Source organism: Grammomys surdaster, unplaced genomic scaffold, assembly GCF_004785775.1.
Source record: "Grammomys surdaster isolate TR1022 unplaced genomic scaffold, NIH_TR_1.0 99, whole genome shotgun sequence".
NCBI classification, from domain to species: domain Eukaryota; kingdom Metazoa; phylum Chordata; class Mammalia; order Rodentia; family Muridae; genus Grammomys; species Grammomys surdaster.
Genome location: NW_021604578.1, coordinates 6,940,551 through 6,964,224, shown reverse-complemented (window position 1 = coordinate 6,964,224; position 23,674 = coordinate 6,940,551). Strand labels below are relative to the sequence as shown.

Below are 23,674 nucleotides of genomic sequence, written 5' to 3'. Positions count from 1 at the left end.
GAGAGAGAGAGAGAGAGAGAGAGAGAGAGAGAGAGAGAGAGAGAGAGGAGTATGGGCTGAGTATGGAACTTGAGGGAAGGGTTCTACTATGAATTGAAGCCAACATCACCAGATTTGCATGCATATATGGACAAGACAGAGCTTCTGGAAGCAGCTTAAATATGTTTTGGAAACTTTCTCTAGAGATAAGTAGACAAATGTTACCTCCTCCTTATAGATCACCAAGGACTGGGGGGACCAATGACTTTACTGGGCTTGCTTACTGAGCAGAGATGAGGAGTTGCTCACAGGATCATGAGTGACCCCCAAGCTGCCATACCTCCAAAAAATCTCACCCCAATAGAGATGATAACTTTTCTAATACTGTATAGGCAGAGTCCCCCTCTCAGTGTAACATCCACAGTCTGTATATCCTAGCACCTCCCAACACCCCAAGGCCACATGCAGTTAAGGTAGAATTGCATACACATGGCTGGGAGGTAAGACTCCAGTGATCCCATGTGCTGTGCATGGTTTTGCATATCCACAAGGTCTCCGTGGGCTTAAGATCAGGTTATCTGACTGGCCCAGACTCTAGCTTGCTTTGTAAACTCCAAAAGGAGAAAACCTGAGTCTGCAAGGCTCCCCATTCCTGTGTCTTGTGCTTTCTGCTCACCATAGCAACAGCTCTGATCCCACGTGCTCCTCCTGGCTGTCTTCCCTCTCAAAGCCCACACGAAAGAAAGCACTGTAGTAAAATTTACTACAGAACACAGAGGTTCCTGCTCAAGTCAACATGCTTCGTAACTGAGGAGATGTTACATTATCTACATTTTCAGCTCTGGCACAACTTGTGCAAAGAAAAGCTTTGCTCTGAGAGAAAACCAGAGACAGGGCTAGTTTCCACAGCCTACTTTGTCCCAGTCATTCCCTGTGTATGTCAGAGTAAGGAGGGTCAGGTCTACTGGAGTGCTGTTGGGAAATGGAGCTGATGAGGTTGACTGAAGCCTGTGCAGCCATCTTGGGACTGCAGACTCCTCACAGCCTGTGTCTCCTGCAGAAGCATTGCTTCAAGGATGAGAGAAAGGTCTTGTCTTCTGCTTGGGTTAGTACCGTTGGCTACTATCCGTGAGCCACTGTATAAAGAACCACCACCAGGGGATGCTTAAAACAACAGAAATCACTCTCTCAGTTCTAGAAGATGAAAGTCTGAAATCAAGATGTCAGCAGGAGTGCACTCCTTCTAGAACTTTCAGAGAAGACTCTTTCCTTGCTTCTTCCAGTTTCAGGCTGTTATGACCTCACAACATCCATTTCTGCCCCCATCTTTGTCTACCAGGTTATGTGTATGCATCTGCTCTGTGTGTGCAGTACATGTACAAGTCGCAAACTCCTTCTGCTTCAGAAAATGTAGGAAAATCTTAAATGCCTTAAAAATGCCTTAAAATGTCTTACAATTTATGACTTAACCTCAGTTTGTCACATCTAAGGCAAGTGTATGTGTGTGTGTGTGTGTGCGTGTGTGTGTCATATAAAGCAATCATCATAGATTTCAGGAATTGGGACATAAACATATCTCTAGGATTACATGATAGAAGTCAACTCTCAGGATCAGATATGCTGGTTAGTTTTTTGTCAGCATAATGCAAGCTGGAGTCATTGGGTAAGAAAGAACCTCAACTAAGAAAATGTATTCTATCAGGTTATAGCTGGTCTGTGGAGGAATTTTCTTCCTTAATGATTGATACGGGATCATCACCCAGCCTACTGTGAGCAGTGCCATCCCTGGGTACATGCCTCTAATCCCAGCACTCAGGAGGCAGAGACAGAGGGATCTCTGTGAATTCAAAGCTAGCCTTGTTTACAGAATGAATTTCAGGACAGCCAAGGCTAAACAGAAAAATCCTGTCTCAAAAAAAGGTGGAGGGAAGGGAAGAAAGTAAGCTGAGCAAGCCACAGAGAACAAGCCAGCACACTCCTCCATGGCCTCTGGTTCAGTTCCCACCTCAAGGTTCCTACCTGGAGCTCCTGCGCTGACTTCCTACATGGTGGACTGTGAGCTGAGAGATGATACAAACCCTCCTGCCTCAAGTTGCTTCCGGTTATGGTGTCCAGTAGAACACTGAAAAACCCAGCTAGGACATAAGGCAAAATTATAACATCTTTTTTGGGGGGTTTGGTAAAAATACATTCTTACTCGAGTTATATGGAAAATTGGCATGTAAGAGATGAGAGAGAACATCTCTTTGCTGCAAACTCTGGACCGGTACTGTGTGTAGATAACACGGTGGGAGAACTGATGTCCCCTGAGCACTGCAGAGCCAGGCTCCTGTGCTAAAGACTACACAGACCAACTCATAGTGTTCTACCATCAGCCTCTTTCTGGTTATTCCTTTTTATCAGAGCAATTCAGAAAGCTCATGACCTGACCCAACATTACCACAAAGTTGGACGGCAAAGCTGGAATCCCAAGTCTGTTTTTCTTCAACCCCCATGTTCTTTTTGCCACAGTGTGTTGTTTTATTGGGCAGCTATAAAATTTAACAAGAAAATTAAGACATCAGTGAAAAAGATAAAATTAATGAGCTACTTTTCACAATCAAGTTACCCCGTGATATTTTAGATCAACACACAAATGTGCTGATTTTAACACTCAGCTTCTCATTTGAAATGAGAACACCAAACAGAGAGACTTACTTTCGTTTTGCTAAAAACGCAAAAGTTAAAACTGCTGGGCCATATCCAGAGGCCTGCAAAGGAAGAATAAGCACATTTGAAAGGTTCCGAGGAAGAGGGCAAGGGGAAGCAGCAAAGGAGGAGGTGAAGAGGGCGCCTTCCCTGGGCTCAGCTGATGGTTCAGGCTGAAAGACTGAATTTGAGGTTGTTTTTTTTGTTTTGTTTTGTTTTTGTTTTTGTTTTTCGAGACAGGGTTTCTCTGTGTAGTCCTGGCTGTCCTGGAACTCACTCTGTAGACCAGGCTGGCCTCAAACTCAGAAATACGCCTGCCTCTGCCTCCCAAGTGCTGGGATTAAAGGTGTGAGACACCACCGCCCGGCTGAGGTTGGTTTTCTGATTGACAGTGCAGACATAATGTAATATTTCAGCCCATTTTATTATTTGTTCTCTCACATCCATTCTCCCTCCATCCCGTGCGTGTGTGTGTGTGTGTGTGTGTGTGTGTGTGTGTGTGTGTGTGTATGTATGTTCAATCTACGCCATGTACCCCAGTGTTATCTACTGACCCAATAATGTCTTTTATACTACTACCTACAGTTCCAGTAAAAGAATCCAGGCTAAGTTAGAAACATTCTGTTTAATTCTCATGTGGCTTTTTCTTTAATTTCTGTAGCCTCTTTTGGTCTCTCTTATGACATTGAGATTTTTGAAATTAGAGTCTTCTTCATTTGTTAAAACTTGAGTTGCACTTTTGTAGTTTGTCAGATTCTTCCTCATAGCTCACGTGAGAGTCTGCATTGCTCTCAAGTGGTGTGTGTGTCTCTAGTTATCACAGTATTGTTCAAATCCTTTATGCTGATCATCTGGGGATGAAGGGTCTCAGTAGTCAGTGTCAGTTGATTCTAACAGGGCCAAATTGTTTTCCTATTTATGAAATTGATGACAACTTTATTCAGAAACAAACAAACAAAACCCGAAGCAGCATAAGAATAAGCAAAGGGCAAAAGGTATATTATTCCCTTATCTAGTGAAATACGTATATTTTTTTTTCATCGCCTCACCATAGCCTGCTCCCACCTCCTCAGCAGCAAGATGGCTCCACAGCACTCAAGGGCATTAGCTTCCAAAGAAAAACAATCCAGCCAAGACTGTTAACCCAGATTAACTGTTACAAGAAGAGGTAGCACCTCAGTTCATGTAGCAGGCATGGTGACAAACTCTGCCCTTCAATCATCTCATTTAATCCTTGCCACCATCTCTGAGACAGACTCCTGTTTTGGTTCACTTGAGGCTGCATGACTGCCGAAGGCAACAAGATAAGAGCAAGGCAGCCATGTTAACTTGGGCAACTTGCCCCCAGTCTCTTCACAAACTATCCTTTGCTCCCAGACACACCTTCTCTGTCCAGCAGTCCATCCCACCAGAACTTTTTTGACATGCGACACTCACTAGTGGTGAGACAGCTGGAGTTCTTGACAGAGCATGATCCTCCCCTTGTCTGCTGTCCCTGGGCTGGGCTTTCCCTGCAGGGAGATGCACCAAGAAACCTGAGCTCATATTGGCAGCCCAACCTCTTCCAGGGTTGGGTGGAACAGTCTCCATAGAAGCTGGCCTGGAGAGCAAAGAATGGCCTCAGCATCTGAACAAGAGAAAGGAGAAGGGGCTCACAGAGTGAGACCGCACTGGAGTGTGACCTGCGGAAGCCCTGTGATGGCCAGAGGCTTTGCAAGGACGGGACTTGGCTTCCATCACAGCCTCTTCTGAGCCTCTTCTCAGTCCCTTTCTTCTGTGTAGCACCAAGTTGACACTTCTCGGAAGGTTTGGAGAGCTGGAGGAGGCGCATGAAACAACTTTTCAACCTGGGCCCCTTGGAGGTTGGTTGTGGTGCCTTCAGTTTCATCACTGAGACCATGTCTTTGGTCTTAGGTTTCCCCACAATGAAATCAGAACGTACAGCTAGTTATTTTTAACATCTTGGCTTTTTAAACCAGTGAGAGGGGCATCTAAATTCACCTGAGTTGATTCTCTTATTCTTTGCTTACTTATATTATGTGAAAACACATTCCTAGGCTTTGGGCCAGAAGCAGGTTGACCCAGTAGGGAACCACTGGGCATCTAGAGAAAAAGATGGTGCATAGGGATCTAATAGTCATAGAAGAACCGACTTAAGGATGCTGTTTTAACACTTGGATACCATCCACGTTTCTGAGCTTTATATTGCTCTGGCAATCACTCCAGTTTTGAGGTAAACCCTTATTATTCTAGTAATTATAGTTTTATAATGTTGGGGTACTCTGTAAAAGAAATTTCCTCTAATATTGATCTGTTTTCATTAAATTAGGTATCCTTACCCACTCTATTATTTCTTCTTTGTGTTTGTTTCTGTTTGGGGGCATGGTAGCACAGTCAGGCCCTTTCTTCAAATAATAACAACACTTTTAGAGTTGAAAGTTAACTTCCATTCTAAATATATAACACCACACCCTCCCTCTTTACATGTGAGATTGAAGGTCAGAGGGATTCCCAGTGATGGAGTGCTTAGGACTCTGTGGCCATTGAAGCCACAGCAAATGCCCGTGTTCCAAGGGGGCCTGATGCTGTGTAATGTCTCAGCTCCCAGCTCTTCCCACTTTGAAAGCCATGCTTGCTGAGGTGAGACTGCGAAGGTGGGACACAAGGGATGAATTAATTAATTAATATACACAAAGTACCTGGATCTGTGCCTGGCCCACGGTAATTGCCTAGTAAGTGCTACCTTGGGCTATAGGAGGCTTATAAAGATAGTTACAACAATCCCCTTAAGATTTTTATCAAGATTTAATGAAGTATTACATGCAAACCCCTTGAAGCCATCCCAACCTATAGCATTGTCTTGGAAAGCACTGGTTGACTTAGACAGACTATTACAAATGACTCCTCTAGGCTCATTTGGCAAGCTGTCTCCCCAGGTTCAAGCTGCCTTCTCCTCTGTGACGGATTCATGACAAAGTACCTCTTTCCTATTGAGGCAGTGGGGATGAGGGGGGGTTTGCGAAACCCACAGTAGAAGAAAGCTGATCCCCCTGGGCAACTCACAGATCTTAGATGCTGCTACATACAATTCTTTTCTCACCCCAGCCCCCTTAGCCTTTGTTAGGGGAGATTTTACTAACGCATATCCACAAATCAAAGTGTCTTCATGTCCTGCTGTTGTATTCTTTTAGTAGCAATAGAATTTATTACTGATTTTTATCCAGTAGAATTTAATTTACAATTTTGTATTTACAAATTTAAATGGTCCATAGATGCCTCCTTCTCCCTCTCCCCCTCTCCTCCTCTCCCTTCCTCTTTCCTTCTTCCCCTTCCCCTCTCTCCCTTTCCCTTCCTCTCTCCCTCCCCTCCCCCCATGTGTGTTCAATTTAGAGTAAGCTTAGAAAATCCAATTTTTAAAGCACGTAAGTCTTTTTTCTATATGAATTTTCTATCTCTTGATTATTTAGCATCTATCTTCCCATTTTTAGGAAATCCTCTCACACATATTGTAGAGCTTCGTACCCCTGCCACCAGCTTTACCACCTTCCCTGGTTGTGTGATCAATATCACTGCTGTGCTTTCAACTTTGGGTTGGCTATGAAACGTATTTTTGCTACTGTGAGTATCAACTCTAACAGAATGATGTTACTGAGCCACAAAGCTTGTACAATGGTAGAGAGTCAGGGATAGGCTGCCATGAGGACAGAATAGATTGTGGGAATGTGGAATGTCCATCCTTAACCAAAAAATGGTCAAAGTTCAATGGATCATATGGGGTCTTCGCATACTGGTAAATGAGCAATGACAAACCACAGTGACAGGATGGTTACAGGTCATGGAGTCTATGGGTCAGAGGGTAGAACTGGGCCTAAGAACCTTCAGCCTAGTTGGGTTTCTCCATTTACTATCTACCTATGCAACTCTTGGTAAGCCTCTTACTCTGAACCTGGTTCCTTCACCCACAAAATGGAAGAAATTGCAGTCCCCACTTCCCAAGGTCAGAATTAAATAATCAGATGAATAGAGTGCTTAGCACAGTACCTGGCCTATTCTAAGCATTATGTAAGGGTTTCTCATAATCGCAAATATTACTAAGACAGCAGCACAGCCCCCAGTGGCCCCGTGAGTCCCGCAGTAGCAATGGGCACCCTTGCTGTGGCTCAGAAGTGTTCCCTGGAAGTACTTGTGAGGTAGTTTTTGCTAACGCTAGCTTTGTGTTCAGATTTCTTCAAAAGTCCCCACAAAAGTTTTAGAATTTGAAACTGTGCAAGAAACGACAACAACAAAACTCCAAGAACCTTTTCTATAGACCTTCCATGAAAGTCTGTGGAATGTGAGTGTGGCAGACACTGGCTGTTACATCTCCAAACTCATGCATGAATCACTGCAGAGACAACAGTTCTGGGAGGTCCCTGCTTCCCACATCATGGTTCCACAGCCAGGGACATACAAGGCTCCTCCTCGAAAATGGTGATGACTTAGTATCTAACTGGGTGGTCATTATAAATTACAAGGGGGAAAGGAATTACCCAATAATTGACTAGTTGGGTAAAGTCAATTGCACAAAAGTAAATTTTTTAAAAAAAAAATCATGTTACTCAAAGTTAAACGTTTACAAATAGGTCAGTAATAAAGTCCAATAAGGAATACCTGTCTGACTGTAAATGCAACATTATAAATTTTAATATAGTGGGCATAGATTTTCAACTATATAAATACTGAAAAACCTGTTCTTAAAACCAAGCAAAACTGACAGAGCCAAGTGAGAACAGAAGTGGCAGAGAGAAGCTGGGAGCGGGAACATCGCTAATGGATGCAGGATTAGTGTCCTTACTGCATAGGAAGGTCGTCTAGACCAGGCAAACTGATGCCTTGAAGTAATACAATGTAACATCATCCTGTTAGAGTTTATACTCACAGTAGCAAAAATACATAGCTAATTCATGAATGGCCACAAAGATGAAAAAACTTTTAGGAACAATAAAGTAAGTGACCATTGAAGATTGCATAGTAGTGTCCTTTTGCAGTAGTAGTAGTTACGGAGAGTGTTACTATACAGCACCCTTAAGGCTGAGGCAAAATGAGTATCTAAATGTCTAATAATATGTAAATTATCAAATTCGCTGTGTTAAGTTCAGCCAGTCACATTTTAGCTATGCTTTAAAAGTGGTATTATGAAACCTCTTGACATGGTAATTTGTTCATGAGCAGATATCATATGGAAAAGGGCAACCCCCGAAACTATTTATATTAACATGGTTATACCTTTATAAATAACATACTATTTCCACATTATGCTCAAAGCTGTTAGCTATTGTTTATTTCAACATTAAAGTAATTCTAGGATCGATGGATGGCTCAGTGGGTAAAATGCTTGCTACAAAAGCCTGACAATGTGAGTCTGGTCCAAGGAGTCACAATTAAAGGACAGACTGAATCCCAAAAGTTGTTCTCTGACCACCACATCCAACTTCCTTACACACACACACACACTTCCTTACACACACGCACTAATAAAAATAAAATAATATAAATTCCTTTCTAAGAATGGCCCTGGTGTTAGCTAATCTCATACAGCAGCTCAGAGAATCTCATTCTGTTTCTCAAATCCTGTCACAGTCTCTCAATCCACAGGAAGTAACACCACTTGAGGGAAACTTGGGATCTCTCATACCAATCTAGTCAATGACCCTGCCTCCGTGGCAGACAGTAGTTCAGACTTCAGCCACAGACAGCAGGGCACTCTTCTCACCTCTGAAAGCCACACCAACTTCAGGAAGTAGCACCTTCTAGAACTTTCTTCTATTTCTTGCCCTGTGTGTTTCACAGCTATCAGGACCTATTAACCCCTTGCTTGTTTCTTGGGAATATCCCTTATCTTTTGTGCTACTACTCAGAATACCTGGAAATAGGACTTCAGTCTTTTTTTATTTGGAGTTCAAGATAGAGAACAAGCAAGAGTTAATGGTCTTGGTGGCAAGGGAAGATAGACCTAACGGATGCTTGTAACCACACACTCCAATACAGCTAGATCTCTGCCCCCAAGCTCATCTCCTGGGAGCACTCCTTCCCTCCTAGGATATCATGCAGTGGGTATAAATAAGGAGTCCTAGGAAGAAGTGGGAATGGATACAACCCCTCCAGCCCTATAAGTAAAACAAGTATCTTTAAGACATCAACTTTTTAAAAAATTGCTTATTTGTTTTTCAGTGTATGAGTATTTTAATCGCATATATGTCTGTGTACCACATGTGTGTAGGGAGCCCTTGGATCCTGGAACGGGGCATCAGATCTCCAAGACTGAGTAACAGACAGTTGTGAGTTGCTATACACACTGGGAATCAAGCTTGGGTCCTTCATTAGAGCAGCCAGTGCTCTTAACCACTGAGCCATCTCTCTAGGCCCCAATATCATCTTATGCTGATTATCTTTTCACAAATATTTTCTTCTTATCTGGATTTTGATATTTTTAAATGAAAAGATAAAATAATATAAAATGACAGTTCAATTAAATCTAAATGTCCTAAAAATAGGACTCAGACATCATGTCTGTCTTTCTCTCTTTCTCTCTTCCTTCCTTCCTTCCTTCCTTCCTTCCTTCCTTCCTTCCTTCCTTCCTTCCTCCCTCCCTCCCTCCCTCCCTCCCTCCCTCCCTCCCTCCTTTCTTTCTTTCTTTCTTTCTTTCTCTCTCTCTCTCTCTCTTTCTTTCTTTCTTTCTTTCTTTTTTTCTTTCTTTCTTCCTTTCTTTGTTGTTTTGTTTTTGTTGCAAATTCCCAGGGCAATCCATATGTTCAGTCAGGGTTGAAATCTAGGATGTCTTAACTCTGGTTTTACCAAATAGACTTCCTGACTCACAATGGTACATAATAATGTGCTAGATTTTTAGAAAGAGATTCAGATTAAGAAATGTAATAATTAATTTAATTAATTTAGTTAAATTAATTACAAATAACAATTAATAATTACAAATTCATTAATAATTAATTTGATTTAGTTTCTAATGTCACCTTTTCAGTATCTTGTAATTGTATGCTGAGAGCTCTGGTGTGAAGTTTGAACCAGCTTTGCTTAAACTATATGTCCCCAGAAAGGGCTGAGGGCAGCTTTAACTCTTAAGATGCCAAGGGCATACCTTCCAAATTTGCTTAAAGGAGGAGCTACCTTCTTCTAGCACTTTAGCTAGCTCTAGCCCGAAAGGTTACGAGCTGTAAGCCTTCACTTTTTATATCTACCCTGTAGCTGACCTTTCCTACTTTGTAGGTTCTTCTTTTTCCCACCCTTTATCTCCCCCCACTTTTCACCCCATCAATAGATAGGAGAGCAAGAAGGATAGAGAGGGGAGGGGTTGAGGGAGGGAGGGAGAGGGAGAGGGCTAGGGAGAGAAAGAGAGAGATCCTTGAATCTAATTTCTTTCTTCTTGGTTTCTCGTTGACCATAACTACTAACAAACCGTGACCAACCCCCTTGAACAACCAACAACCAGACCCATGAGGGCTCTAGTATTTATATACCCTCTGAAATGGTCCCAGAATTCTAAATGCCACGCAATTACAAAAACTATCTGCAGCAGACAAAACCTCTGCTGGAGCACAAGGCAAATTGAAGTCAGATGCTGCAGGGATTAAAGCGAAAATATTTTTGTAGTATTTCTGTGTTTTTTTTAAAGAAACCAAAATTCCAGAATTGTCACTACATTTCACTTCTTCAGCTTGAAGCCATTAATTATGCTGGGTGTAGTAGGTAATTATGTAATTATAAACAGAGACATTTTCAATGAACTAAGTGCTTTTCGGGTCAGAAGCCAAGGTTTCCAGGAGATCTCTCCTGCTCAATTATAATCTCTATAAGTTTTGATGGTAGCCCCAGCTTTTCATTTCCTGTGGAAATATAAACAAATCTGCACTCCCAACACAAAATGTTTGCCAATTTCTACTCTGATGTTAATATATTCTCATAGCATGTATGATCATTTAATTCCAGTGTTTTTTCTATAACCCAGTGCCTCTCGGCTTCTGTTTCAATCACGTTTGTTTGGCCCCAGACCATTAACAACTGTTTGCTAGAACACATGGTTTCCAGTACTTCCAACCTCCCCCCGCCCCCCCCCCCATTCTTTCTACTGGAGTGGCTTTGCTAGGGCAGGAGCCAAACACCCTCGGCTGCTGTGAGAGAGCCCCACACCTGTGATTAAAACAAAGACTGTTCTTATACTATTTCTGTAGTTTGTTTTTTAAAGAAACCAAACCCTCAAATTTTCACTATACCACCCCTCTTCAGTTTGCCAATTTGGAGAGAATATGCAAATAAAATCAGCAAGCACCTAGTCAATATATAACATTGCTCTTACTCATAGTCTCTAAACTTTAGAATTGTTTTACTTCGATAAAAGAAAAGCCATTTAACCCAAACAACTGTGCATTGTTGCATAGGACCTTCCAAAGAGGTCCTATGGAGGACAATTATATACCAGATTAGGTTCTATTCATTGCTTTTATGAAGCAAGTAAGTAGCTTAAGACAAGAGCGTAATAATTATCTCAAAGATTAGAAGCTATTGTATTTCAATTCCTTGTGGGCATCTTTGGCAGCTAATCATCATTGTCAATTTGATTTCATTTTAAATTATCTAAGAGTCACAATTCTGTTCATATTATAATAGGTGACTCAATATTTGGCTCCACAGATGTTAGGTAGACATGTGGAGATCAGTCAGAAAAGGAAACGCAGAGGTCAGCAGTCTACTTGACACCAACATCTCCTCAGAAGGCGTCACAAAGATATGCTCGATCAGAACCTACTGAGATCCAGGCTATGGTTAGAAAGCAGCAGCTCACAGTGTAACTCCATCTCTGCCTCTGAGTCTTTAGAAATCTCTTTTCTGGTGTGTGCCCACCAGAACTCATTCTGGACCTGCAGGAAACAATTCTAAACTCTTTCTCAATGTTTGAAAGCAGCTGTATGTTTACCAGCATCTGCTCCTTTTTAGTAGAACCGAATCTACTTCCTTACACGCTTCTTACCCTCCCAGAGTTCCCACAGAATGGTAAAAGTCTGACTCTCTCACCTTCCGCTCTGAGGAAATGAATAAGGTAAAGATAGTCATATAGTTGTTTCAGAATAATGAAAGGGGAGTGGACATGACATTTACCTATATTTAGTTTTCAGAGCTAGCCATGCTAACACAATTCTTTATAAAGTTAATGTAAAATTTATACTTGCCTAATTAACAAAGGACTAATGCAAGATATTAACATCAAGGGTTCAAAATTCAGTGAGTAAGGAAACCCATCTGCATTTGAAAATACTCCCTAAATTGAGAGATAAATTCAACTATCCCATCTTAAAGGTTCTATATGTTAAAGCAAGCAAGCAAGCAAACAACAACAAAACTCACATCTCATAAAGAATCACTGACAGGGCATATACTGTGAATGCTTCCTGAGTGCATGTAGTCTCAACACGAGGGGGACTGAGGCAGGAGACTCACTAATAGTTCAAAGCCAGGGAGTTCCTGGAAAGCCTGGAGTATTTACCAAGATCTTGTGTCAAACAGAAACAAAACCATCAAAACCTTAAGCATGGTGAAGCATGCCTGCAATCCAGGCATTCAGAAAAGAGGCAGGAAGATTGCTGTACATTTGACTCCTGTCTTCCTAGTGAGTTCCAGGCCAGCCAGGATTACATGATATGCAACCCTCTCTTTTTAAAAGTAAGTAATAATTCAATTAATCAACAAATACCCCAAAAAAATTTTTAAAAAGAAAAAAGCATTTTCTAGAGAGGCATCTTTACTTGTTCCTGTGTGTTTAGAAAGCTCCAAACTGGCTCTGATTTATACTCAAGAACATTGGCATTCCCCTGGCTCAGAACCCAGAGACCATGAAGACTCTTCATCACCAGCGGGTGGCAATGTTGTTACACGGAGCCATTATAGGAGGGACGGCTGGTCCCTCCTGAAAGGTGCAAAGGCCTTATCTCTTTACAAATAGTTAGAGCCTTCTAAGTTGCCCCAACATAATAATTTCTCTACTGTCCCACAATACCCAAGATAACTGTGTGGAAAGAGAGAGGAATCTAAATTAGGAGAACACCCTGTAAAATATCTCTTTAAGTGATTTTACTGTCCAGCTGACAAATGTCTCAATTACCACTTCAACATCTGTCTTCTCACTGGATCACGTTCATTTAAAGGGCAGAGACTACATCTTTGTGGCCTGGAGTTTGCCGTGCAAAGTAGATACAGAATCTATGGATGACTGAGTATATTTAAATTCTCCAGATGCAATCAATTCTATTTGAAAAAAAAAAAAAAGGATAATCTAAGATCTTCAAGTCCCTCTGTAAATGCTCAGAATTAATTCAAATGTCATGGGTGAGTTCAGTTACTCAAGGATCCTCAGAATAGAATATACTAAAGGAACTCCCTCAAATCCTCTGGTTTAGATTCTAGAAGCTAAAGGGCCCTTTACACTGACACAGTCCCTTCCACAAGAGGGTCACAGCTTAAGCAGTGCAGGTGTTAATCTGGCCTCAAAGCAATGCCAATAAAATGGGTCCAGTAATGAATGCAACCAGTGACTTCCCAAAGAAACCTGCAGCTCTAAAAATGGAACCCGTGTACTAGTAAAATCTGAGGAGCTCAGGGCACCCAAAACATTGCCAATAGCCAGCTGAACATCTGAAGCCCTAATGTTACCACTAGGTCCCAGAGATTAAATAGACAGTCTCTAATACAACTGGAAACCAGTTAGGTTTTGGCTATGCAAAATAAAGAAAGAGACACCAAAATTGTCTACTGATCTTTCTGCTGTTTAAGTAAAATTAATCATTTAAAATAGTTATCTGGGGGGGTTGGTTTGGTTTTTTGAGGGATTTTTTTGTTTTTGTTCTGTTTTTCATGTGTGACAGCCACCAGAGTATTTAGAAAGGTCAGATGAGTTCAACCTTTCCTAGAGTCAGCAGTCAGAAGTTACCATGTGAAGATACTATACAGTTTCTAAGCACGCAGCATCCGTTCTGTGTCTCTCACTGCAGACTGGACACGGTTCACAGGCAACTCCAAAAGGCACTACTGCAGCTCAGTTTTTGTTTTCCATCATCATTAAAATCTTTACCTTTATTTTTCTTTTTACAATAACTGTATTGACAAAAGTTACTTGTTGAGCAAATCCAAGATTCTTTTTGAGTAAACCCCAGATCTCAGCCATGGCCCCAGGAGTAACCTATCAGATGGCTTTACCCGTTGCAACCTTTTCAGTCTGTATATAAATCATGAAATATTTTCTTTGTGTTAATTTTCCCATAGAATATATTTAACATTAAAAGATCAGAATTTTAAAAATACAGTTCTTTGGTTTTTAGAATTTCAAGTCTCAACTTTGAACTGTTTCTTTACTTGTATTATTGAAGTATTTGTATAGCTGTGACCAAGTAGTCAAAAAGCAACTTAAAGGAGGAAAGATTTACTTTGGCTCATGTAACAGAAGGTTCGGTCCATTCTGTAGGCAAGGCATGTCAGGCAGAGTGATTCACATCACAGCAGTAAGGAAGCATCATAAAGAATCTGGAAGGGGCTGGGAACAAGAGACACACCCCCCAAGGACTCACCCCCAGCATGACTTCTCCCAGCTAGAACCTACCTCCTAATGATCTCAGACCCTCCCAAACAGCACCACTCACTGGACACCAACCCCCCAACACATGAACGTTTAGGGAAACACATTATATTTAAACCATAACAGCGATCATCATACAAAGTTCTATCTACTTTTTGGGTAATAAAATACTAATGCAAAGTTATTAAGGCACATCTCTCTCAACATTTAAGAGGAGGAAAGCTTGGCTAACTTCAGTGAACGTAAAACAATGTCAATTCCTTATAGACAGTCTGATAAATACAGTAATTTTTTTAGCCTGCTCTTCTGACTCTTTCTGCATTCCATGCATAGAGACACGTAAAACGTTTTAGAATATAGTCAATATTTCTTCCCATGTTTCTTCCTAGTCCTTCATGTCCTCTCCCTCTCGTGTGTGTGTGTGTGTGTGTGTGTGTGTATGTGTGTGTGTGTGTATTCTAGCATCTGTGTGTGTGTGTGTGTATTCTAGCATCTGCATGTGGCTGTGTATAGGTTTATCTGTTTAGGCTTCAGACACAGAGATGAGAAGTATTTAAAACCTGCTTCCTGGGAAGAATAATAGAGATATGATGAATTCATGGTGCTAAACAAGTAGAGGCTAGAAGATAGACACATATATACATACATACATACATACATACATACATACATACATACATACATGGAGGGAAAGGGGGAATGTGTTGTTCAATTATATAGAGCTACTGGATGATGTTAAGTGGGTTTGTGACCTTTTGTTGAAAAGAAACTCTCCTGCCCTCATTTTGGATCCCAAAGGACCACCAGCCATTCTTTTCCTTGTACCTGTGATTCTGCAACATCTTTTCTCATTTCTGCAGAAATTCTTTGTAGCAGCTTCAAGGTTAGGACTGGGGATCCACACTCGCCATGGTTTAGACTAAGCATTTCTTTTTTTTTTTTTTAAAGATTTATATATTTATTATATATGAATACACTGTAGCTGCCTTTTAGACACACCAGAAGAGGGCATCAGATCTCATTACAGATGGTTGTGAGCCACCATGTGGTTGCTGGGATTTGAACTCAGGACCTCTGGAAGTACAGTCAGTGCTCTTAACCACTGAGCCATCTCTCCAGCCCTAGACTAAGCATTTCTAACGTATCCTCTAAAGAAGAGTCTTCTAGCTCCTAATTTCTAGTTTCCTAGCAGATCATAAGCTAAATGAACTCGGAAGTTGATTTTGATCAGCCTTATAGGACCCCCCCTTCTCCCTTCTCCATGCCTCACATTGAGTTCCGTCTCAGTATACTTCCTGGATGCTTTTCTAGCCAAGACTACCTATCTTTAACAGGATGCTTGTTACCTCGTGGTGTGACCTGGAACATGTCTGTCAGGCTCTGGTAACTCAAATGTCTTTCTCTGTCACTCTGTCACTGTTACTTCTGACTGCGTAGGAGTCCAGAACAATTTCATTGTAGCACTGTTTGCATGAAGGCCCTTTGAAAGCAAGACTATTTACAATAGAATAAGAAGAATAAAGCACTTAGAGATAAACTTAACCTAGAAGGCAAAAGACTTGCGTACTCAAAACTACAATGAGGTGCTGAAGTAAACTAAAGATGATGCCAACAAACAAAAAGACATCCAGGGTTTCCTGAGCTACAAGGGCATATTAAGATGTCACTGGTTCTCAAAAAAGTACAATTTCTAACAAAAACTCAATACCATTTTTATAGAAATGAGAAATTTCATTCTAAAAATTCATATGAAATCTCAATGAACTCCCAGACATTTCAGACAGTTTTACGAAAGAAAAACAAAATTAGAGAGAGGCCACACCTTTCTTGGTTGAGAAAAGTCTAGTCTACAGAGAAAATCTCTTTGAGACCAGTCTAGTCTACAGAGAAAATTCCAGAACAGCCTGTGCTACACAGAGAAACCCTGGGTTGAAAAAATGAATAACAATAAAATAAAATTAAGAAGAGCACTAAGATCACTCAACGATGGTCTTCAAAACACAATGCTTAAGACACTAGATAACAAGAGGAAAGATTTTAAATTTTCATCTTACAGCATATCAAAGACCCAATCATAACACATAGAATCATAAAACTTATTTAAAAGGACCCAAGGAAAGAGCACCTAGCAATCAATGGATTTGGCAGGGATTTCCAGGACATGGTGCCAGAAGCCCAGGCAACAAGAGAAATATAGAAAAAGTTTGTGAGATTCTATTAACTGCAAACAGGAAAGTCATAGAGTAGTACTGGTCTGTGCATCCAACATCTGATACAGGCATTAATATCAATAGCAAAGTTCTTCCTACGTCCCTCAAGGCCGAGACCTCAAAACAACAACCTTAAAAAAGGGCTTTAATAATCCTTCTTCCAAAAATGAAGGGACAGCCAATGACACATGAAAAAGATGTTCAACATTGGCAGTCATCAGGGAACTGTAATTCAAAACCACAATTAAATACTCAGCCACTTTATACTCAAAGGGATGGCTGTTATAAAAATAACATACTTTCACACACAGTAATTAAGCGCGATGAGGATGTGGGGAATTAGAACCTGTGAACAGACGTGGTATAAAATGGTATAGCTGCCTTGAAAAACAGTTTCTTAGTAGGGGCTTCTATTGTTGTGATCAAACACCATGACCAAGAGCAACTTGAGGAAAGAGTTATTTTATTTTACAACTGTCAGGTCATAACCCGTCACCGACAGAAGTCAGGGCAAGAATCTGGAGGCAAGAACTGAAAGAAAGACCACATCGGAACACTTCTTAATACACATTCCCCATGGTTTATTCAGCCTGCTTTCTTATACAATGCAGGACAACTTGCACAGGGATGACACCACCCACAGTGGGCTAGACCCTCTGACATCAATCATAAATCAAGAAAATGCTCTATAGACTTGCCTATAAACAAATCTTATGGAGGCATTTTCTCAGTTGAGATTCCGACTTTCCAAATGATTCTAGTTTGGGTCAAGTTGACAAAAAAACAAAACAAAAACAAAAACTAATCAACACAAGCAGTATAGTTGATCATTAAAAACTGAACATAAAAACAGTATAATCACATTACCAAGTGATTCTACTTTTGAGGGTATATCCAAGAGTTGAGAGCAGCCTACCAAAGCAATTTGCGCACACATGTTCACTGAGGCATTACTCATAATAGCCAAAGGGAAGAGAAGAAAAAGAAAAACCAAGTGGCCAGCAAGAGATGAATAGAGAAATAAATATGGTTGGTTCGTATGTAGAAAAGAATATCACTCAATGCAAAAGGAAAATTGGATACACGATCCTCCATGAGTGAGCACACTTTCTACTGTGTGAACTAATCCAGTCCCAAAGAGACAAATAGTGTTGATTCCACACCTATATGAAACCTAGAGTCAGATTCACGGATACAGGAAGTACAGCCCTGCTTTCCAGGGGCTGAGCAGGGGAAATGGAGGTTATGCTGTAATGGGTACAGAGGTTTAGAAGATGAAAACGACTTGGAGATGGGTGGTGGTGGATGTGCAATACCGTGAATGCCTTAAGGCCAGAGAACTGTAGAGTTAAAAATGGTTAAAGCAGTAAAGTTTGATGTTATGTATCAAACTCAACTAACTAGACCACTATCGGGACCTCATGGAATTATCTCCAGAACTAACCAACCTGCTCTCTTAAACCACTCAGGATAAACAAATGAAGTGCATGACACCTCATTCTAGCCCCTCTCCTCTCACTCTTCCCAGCCTCCTCCAGTCACAGTGAACACACAGGTTAGATGTCCCAGTGTCACCCTGACCTGTGCAGAATGGAAGGTCCCTATCACTCCCTTGATGTGGTAATAATCGATTAGAGCTAGCGTTTCCTCCCAGTGCATTAGTTCACTAACCCCTGTGGAGCCAGCATCCATCTAATACCTCATGTTCCTTGCAAGCATGCCACTGCTAGAACTGCCCTTGCTTAGAGCTCTCTCGCAGACTACAAAGAAAACTAAGGCTTAGCCACAAGGTGATACAAAGTGACAAGCCACAAAATAAATAAAGGAATGAATAAGAAGGATATATTGGCACATGCAAGTGTTCCAGAGATATTGTTGGCCTAAGATGTGGTGACTGTGGGTTTACATGGTGTCAGCAGTGCTCAGCTCCTTTCTTCTCCCGGCCCTGCTCTGCTCTGCTCTCCGCTCCATCTTCATTCTTCTCACGGGGCTTTCCATCCAGAAGCTGAGAGCAAGCGTCCCAATTCATGGACAGTGGAGCAAAGACAGAGAGAGAGGGGGAGAGGGGAGGGGGAGGGAGAAGGGGAGGGGAGAGGGGAGAAGGAGAGCAGTGCTCTCCACAATTCCAGCTGGAGTATATTTGCTTTTTACAAACTCTAATCGGTCCACAGCCCTGAATATGTCACCTCAGCCACAATGATGCAAATTCTTAATAGCTTCGTTCCAGGTCACATAGTCTGCCTCTGAGTCAAGATAAAATAGTCCACTGAAGCTGCTGTTTGCCTGAAAGTGGAGCATTGATGACCACCCCAGAGTATTCAAAGTAAAACTAGCATCAGGGAGGGGGGAGATAAGGCAGCAGAAAGGACAGTTAAATTAAATGTGGTATTCAAATCTTTCTGGCAAAATATTTCTGGGATCCTAATTCTAGGAAGCAGTGTAGCTCCACAACGTGGTGAAGGTGCTGTGGTGTCTTATTGTAGCACTCAGTCATGAACGGAACACGAACATGTTATCATGTACCATGCAGCCTAGAAAAACCCACAGTTGAGTCTGGTGTGATGGTCTACACTTTCCGTCTTAACATAGGGGGAAGAGAGGCCTGTAGCTCACCCAGGAATTTGAGACCAGTCTGATCTACATTGTGAATTCCAGGCCATCAAGGGCTACACAGCGATGCCCTATCTCAAATCAAAAAAGGGACAAACAGCTCTGTCCTTTGCTTGTCACCATTAGCAGCTTCCTGACCCAATCAGGCTTCTCCTTCCAAGAGACCACTAGCATCATCTTTAAATGTGCACGTATAACTAGAAAGTAGGTCCATCTTTTAACTGGGGCCCTAGTTCCCATACCCAGAGACACTGGGAATCATGTTAACAAAATGTCCTGTCTTAAGTGAAGATTTGTAATAAAATCTAAGCAATATATGGCTTCTTTAGTAGCATTCATCAACAAGAGCCCCCATTTTAAATATATACCTCAGACATGTAATGCTGTCTAAATAAGCCAAAATTTTTAAGTGGAGCAGTATAAGTAGCAAGTACTAAAAAATGCTTACGAAATGCCAGGCTGCTGATAAGCACACAGGATTAATATTAACACAGCGTCACTGCACCCAAGGGAGATAGTTTCTAAGGGAGACAGTTGTCAGTGTTGTCAAGATCTCTTCTACTTTACAGATAAGGAAACTAAGCCAGGAGAGGGTGGCTGGCCCACACTTCCACACATCTGGTTAGCACATACCTGGCTTGTACTCAAGGTATCTGGCTCTAAAGCCATCAAACCAACCGCACACAAGTGGAATTTGTCCCAGACACCCTTCGACTGTCATTCGAATGAGCAGGGGAGCCTGCTTCAAAATATGAAACACAAAAACAAATATAGACAAGTTAGAAAGCAGTCACTCACTTTACAAAACGATATTGTCTGTCCTTAGTAGTAATGAGCTTGCATTTGACTGGCTAACTAGTTAAAAATCATGAATGGTTTCTCAGAAATACTGGGACAGAGAAACCAAGCCATAACTTTAGGACTCATGCCAGCTAAAGTTCAAAGAACCAAAAGGCCAATGGTCCTAGTGTCCACATGAGAAGAAAAACACAACTTTACAACTATTGAGATATTCTCTCTCTCTGAACATCAGTTACACTTGGAAAAAACAAGTCCAGGAGCCACTCTAATAGAGGGCATAGCCTCCCGCAAGGAATCCCCACAAGAGAGCTTGCTTCTTAGCCTTCTCTGTGCATTCTTGGCGTCACCTGAACCACAGTCTATTGTCACCCTCGGCAGTAAAATCTGTTGGATCAATTCTTCACAAAGGCACTGTAAACACGTGCCTCCCTCATTCAAAGCAGTTTCATTCAACCTTAGTTCTCCTAGAAATAGCATCTACACAAACCCAGGTGGTTGAAAAATGAACAGGCTTTAATGACTGGAAAATATGCAAAACGAGGCACAAGATGCAAATATAAATGCAACAGATGAACACCAACGAAAAGCTACCGCTCGCTCAACTTACAGTTGAAGGACATCAGTGGTGGACAGGTTATGAGGGGGCCACGAAAGAGCTAGTTCTGCGTAAGAAAAGCTCCTGGTGGGAAGGAGGCAGCTACTGCTAGATGCCAAGCAAGGGAAGGATAGCCCCATCTTCTCCTCTCCCAGTCTTCAGTGCTCACCATGAACAGCAACAGGATAAGGGCATCTGGAGATAGTCAGAAAAGATCAAGGAGCAGAGCATCTCTGGAAGAGAGAGAGGGAAAAGCATAATGCTTTTCCCAAAGATGGATGAACTGCAGTACTAAGAAGACAAGTAATGGGTCCATGGATGTAGCTCAGTTGGTAGAGGGCTTACCTAGAAAGCACATGCTTTTAATGCCCAAACAACTGCATTAAAACCAAGCATAGCAGCCCACATCTGCAAATGCCAACACTCAAGGGGTGAGAGTAAGAGAATCAGAAATCCAAGGTCAGCCTCAGCTATATAGAATATTCAAGGGCAACCTGGGCTATACAGGACCTTGACTCTAAACAAGAGAAGACATATAGCACGCTTCAGATCTTGAAGAATAGATTGAAACCAAGAAAATGGCCTTCTTCCCTTGCTGGTCTCTCTAATTTTGGGAAACCTGAGTGCCCAAAGAGTCATATCATCTCAAAGAGTGTCTAATCCTAAGGCTCCTTGCCAACATATGGTGGTGTTGCAAATATCCTAGAGTGGATCACTTTTCCTCAGAAGTGTCCAGAGAGTATGTGACTAAGCTGACTCAGCCTTGCCTGGATTCAGTGGGGAGGGAGGTTTAGTGACTCATTTGTGTGGGTGATGATCTGGTCTGTGGTATCCGTTGAGTGAACTTACTCTGCACACTAACAGAGCGTCTGGTCCGTCCAGGTGACTCATCTGAAGAAGTCGACCTGACCATGGTGTATCAGGCAGCTTCGAATGGAGATGTCAACTCTCTGACTGCCCTGATTCGGGAGGACCCATCCATCTTGGAATGCTGTGACAGTGAAGGTGGGCTGCTTATGTATTTTTTAAACCTAGGATGAAGTGTTTTATCCTTTCAGAGATGGTCTTTTGAGATGGGCAACACTAATGGAACTCTTTCTGGCTGACCACGAGATACTGCAGGCATCTTGCCTGTGGCTCTATAGAATCCCTTGGCGTTTCTCAGCATAATGACATTGGACATGGAACTTCAGCACCTTTCACTCATTATTCACTTATTATATTTCACTTATTATTATGAACTGGGTTGACGCCAGTATTTTTGTAGGAATGGTCAAGTAGGTGTGTGTGTGTGTGTGTGTGTGTGTGTGTGTGTGTGTGTGTGTGTGCATGTGTGTGTGTGTGTGTGTGTGCTTGTGGAAGCCAGAAGTCAACCTCAGGTGTCATTCCTAAGGTATTTTCCATCTCATTTTTTGAGACAGGGTTTCTCACTGGAATTTGGAACTCACCCAGTAAGTTAAACTGGTTGGATCAGTGAGCCCCAAGTATCTGCCTGGCTCCATCTCCTCAGGGCCAGAATTACAAGTACAAAACATTATGCCTGTATTTCTTATGTGTGTTCTGGGACCCTACTCAGTTCCTTGTAATTACACAGCAAGCATTTTGGGGACTGAGCCCTCTCTTTGACCATCAGTAGTTATAACAAGTATCTAGAGCAGAAATGGATTTGGAGAAATGTGTCATGGTCCTTCAAAGAGTCAAGAATTAGGATGACATCATGGTTGTATTTCCACCTCTATTCTTTCTAAACACAACTAAGAACTCTGGATATGATAACTAAAATAACTCTGGAAACCAAGAGAAGGGCCAAGTCCTGAGATCCAAGGACGAGCATGGTGGTGAGTTCTCTAGATTGTCTGTCTGCCTTGTATATCCCAGGGTTGGGGCTGAAGGAGCTGGCAACACAGAATGCCTCACAAGAGGGTCCACTTTCACCATTGGTCCAACACCTCTGTCATCTGTATGAGTTCTCTATTCAGAAGCTTAGAGGAAGAAGAAATACACAGACGGGGAGAGAGGAAACAAGAAAAGATGAAATTGAAAACAAAAGCAATAACAAAAAAGTCAAAGAAACAAGGAACAATCTGGAGCAACGCTGACAAGAAAAACTAACTGAAGGAGATATAAATTTACTCTCTGGAATAAAACCAAGGATATCACTACAGATCCTACAGAAAGACTGCAAATAACTTCACACATGTAAATTTGACAATTTAGATTAAATGGGTTAATTGCTCAAAATAAACTGGGAAGAGGAAAAGACCTTAGATTCCGTTAGTGCCTGCTGTATCTACTGTATCTATATGTGAAAAGATCACAGTGGACGCCATAAATATACATAATTTATGGTTATTAACAGCTCTAGTAGAAAACAAATGGAATATTCCTATAACTAGGAAATTAAATTCATAATTTAAAAATTTCTAAAGGGGACTACCTTCAGCCCTTGATGGTCTTATTTGAGTTCTACTATTTATTTATTTATTTATTGTTTAGAATTGTTTTATGTGTTTGAGTGTTTTGTCTGAATTTTGTCTGTGCACCATGTCCGTGTTTGATGGCCCAGGTCAGACAGAAGAGGGTGTCAGACTTTCTGGAACTAGAGGTACAGATGGTTGTGAGCCACCATCTGGGTGCTGGGAATCAAACCCAGGTCCTTTGGAAGAGTAACAAATGTTCTTAATCACTGAGCCATCTCTCTGACACATTTACAAAAATTTTCAAGAATAATCAGCATTAATTTTATGATTTCTTCAAAAAGAGAAAAGAAGAACATACTTCTTAGCTATATGAACTAAAATTACATTAATATCAATATTTGATAAAATCATAAACTAGTTAAAGAGGGAAATCATATCAGTTGGCACAGAAGTATTTCATAGAATTTAATACACATCTGTAATTTTAAATCTCAAAAATCAGAAATGGAAAGGAGCTTTCTCAATGTGACAGAGAACAAAGCCAGGTACAGTGATATGAGACTATAGTTCTATCCACTTGGGAGGCTAAAGCACAAAAGTCATGAGTTCAAGTCTATGCCAGGCAATTTTCTTTTCTAAGATTATCTACAGTATTACTCAGTTGTTAAAGACTGAATGTTTTGACTCTGAGATAGGGAACACAGATGGAATGTCCACTCTCAGCACTTAATTTCAATGCAATATAAATTCAAAAGGC

General features: G+C 41.3%; 1 protein-coding gene across 2 annotated transcripts in view; it reads left to right on the top strand.

Moving 5' to 3' along the window:
* Positions 1 to 23,674, top strand: part of Ankrd55 (ankyrin repeat domain 55) — an 87,199-nt gene that overhangs the window by 2,925 nt on the left and 60,600 nt on the right. For both annotated transcript variants that reach the window (XM_028784159.1, XM_028784162.1), the window contains one exon: positions 21,380 to 21,502. In XM_028784159.1, the coding sequence (XP_028639992.1) occupies positions 21,380 to 21,502 (123 nt within the window). The remainder of the gene's footprint in view (positions 1 to 21,379; positions 21,503 to 23,674) is intronic.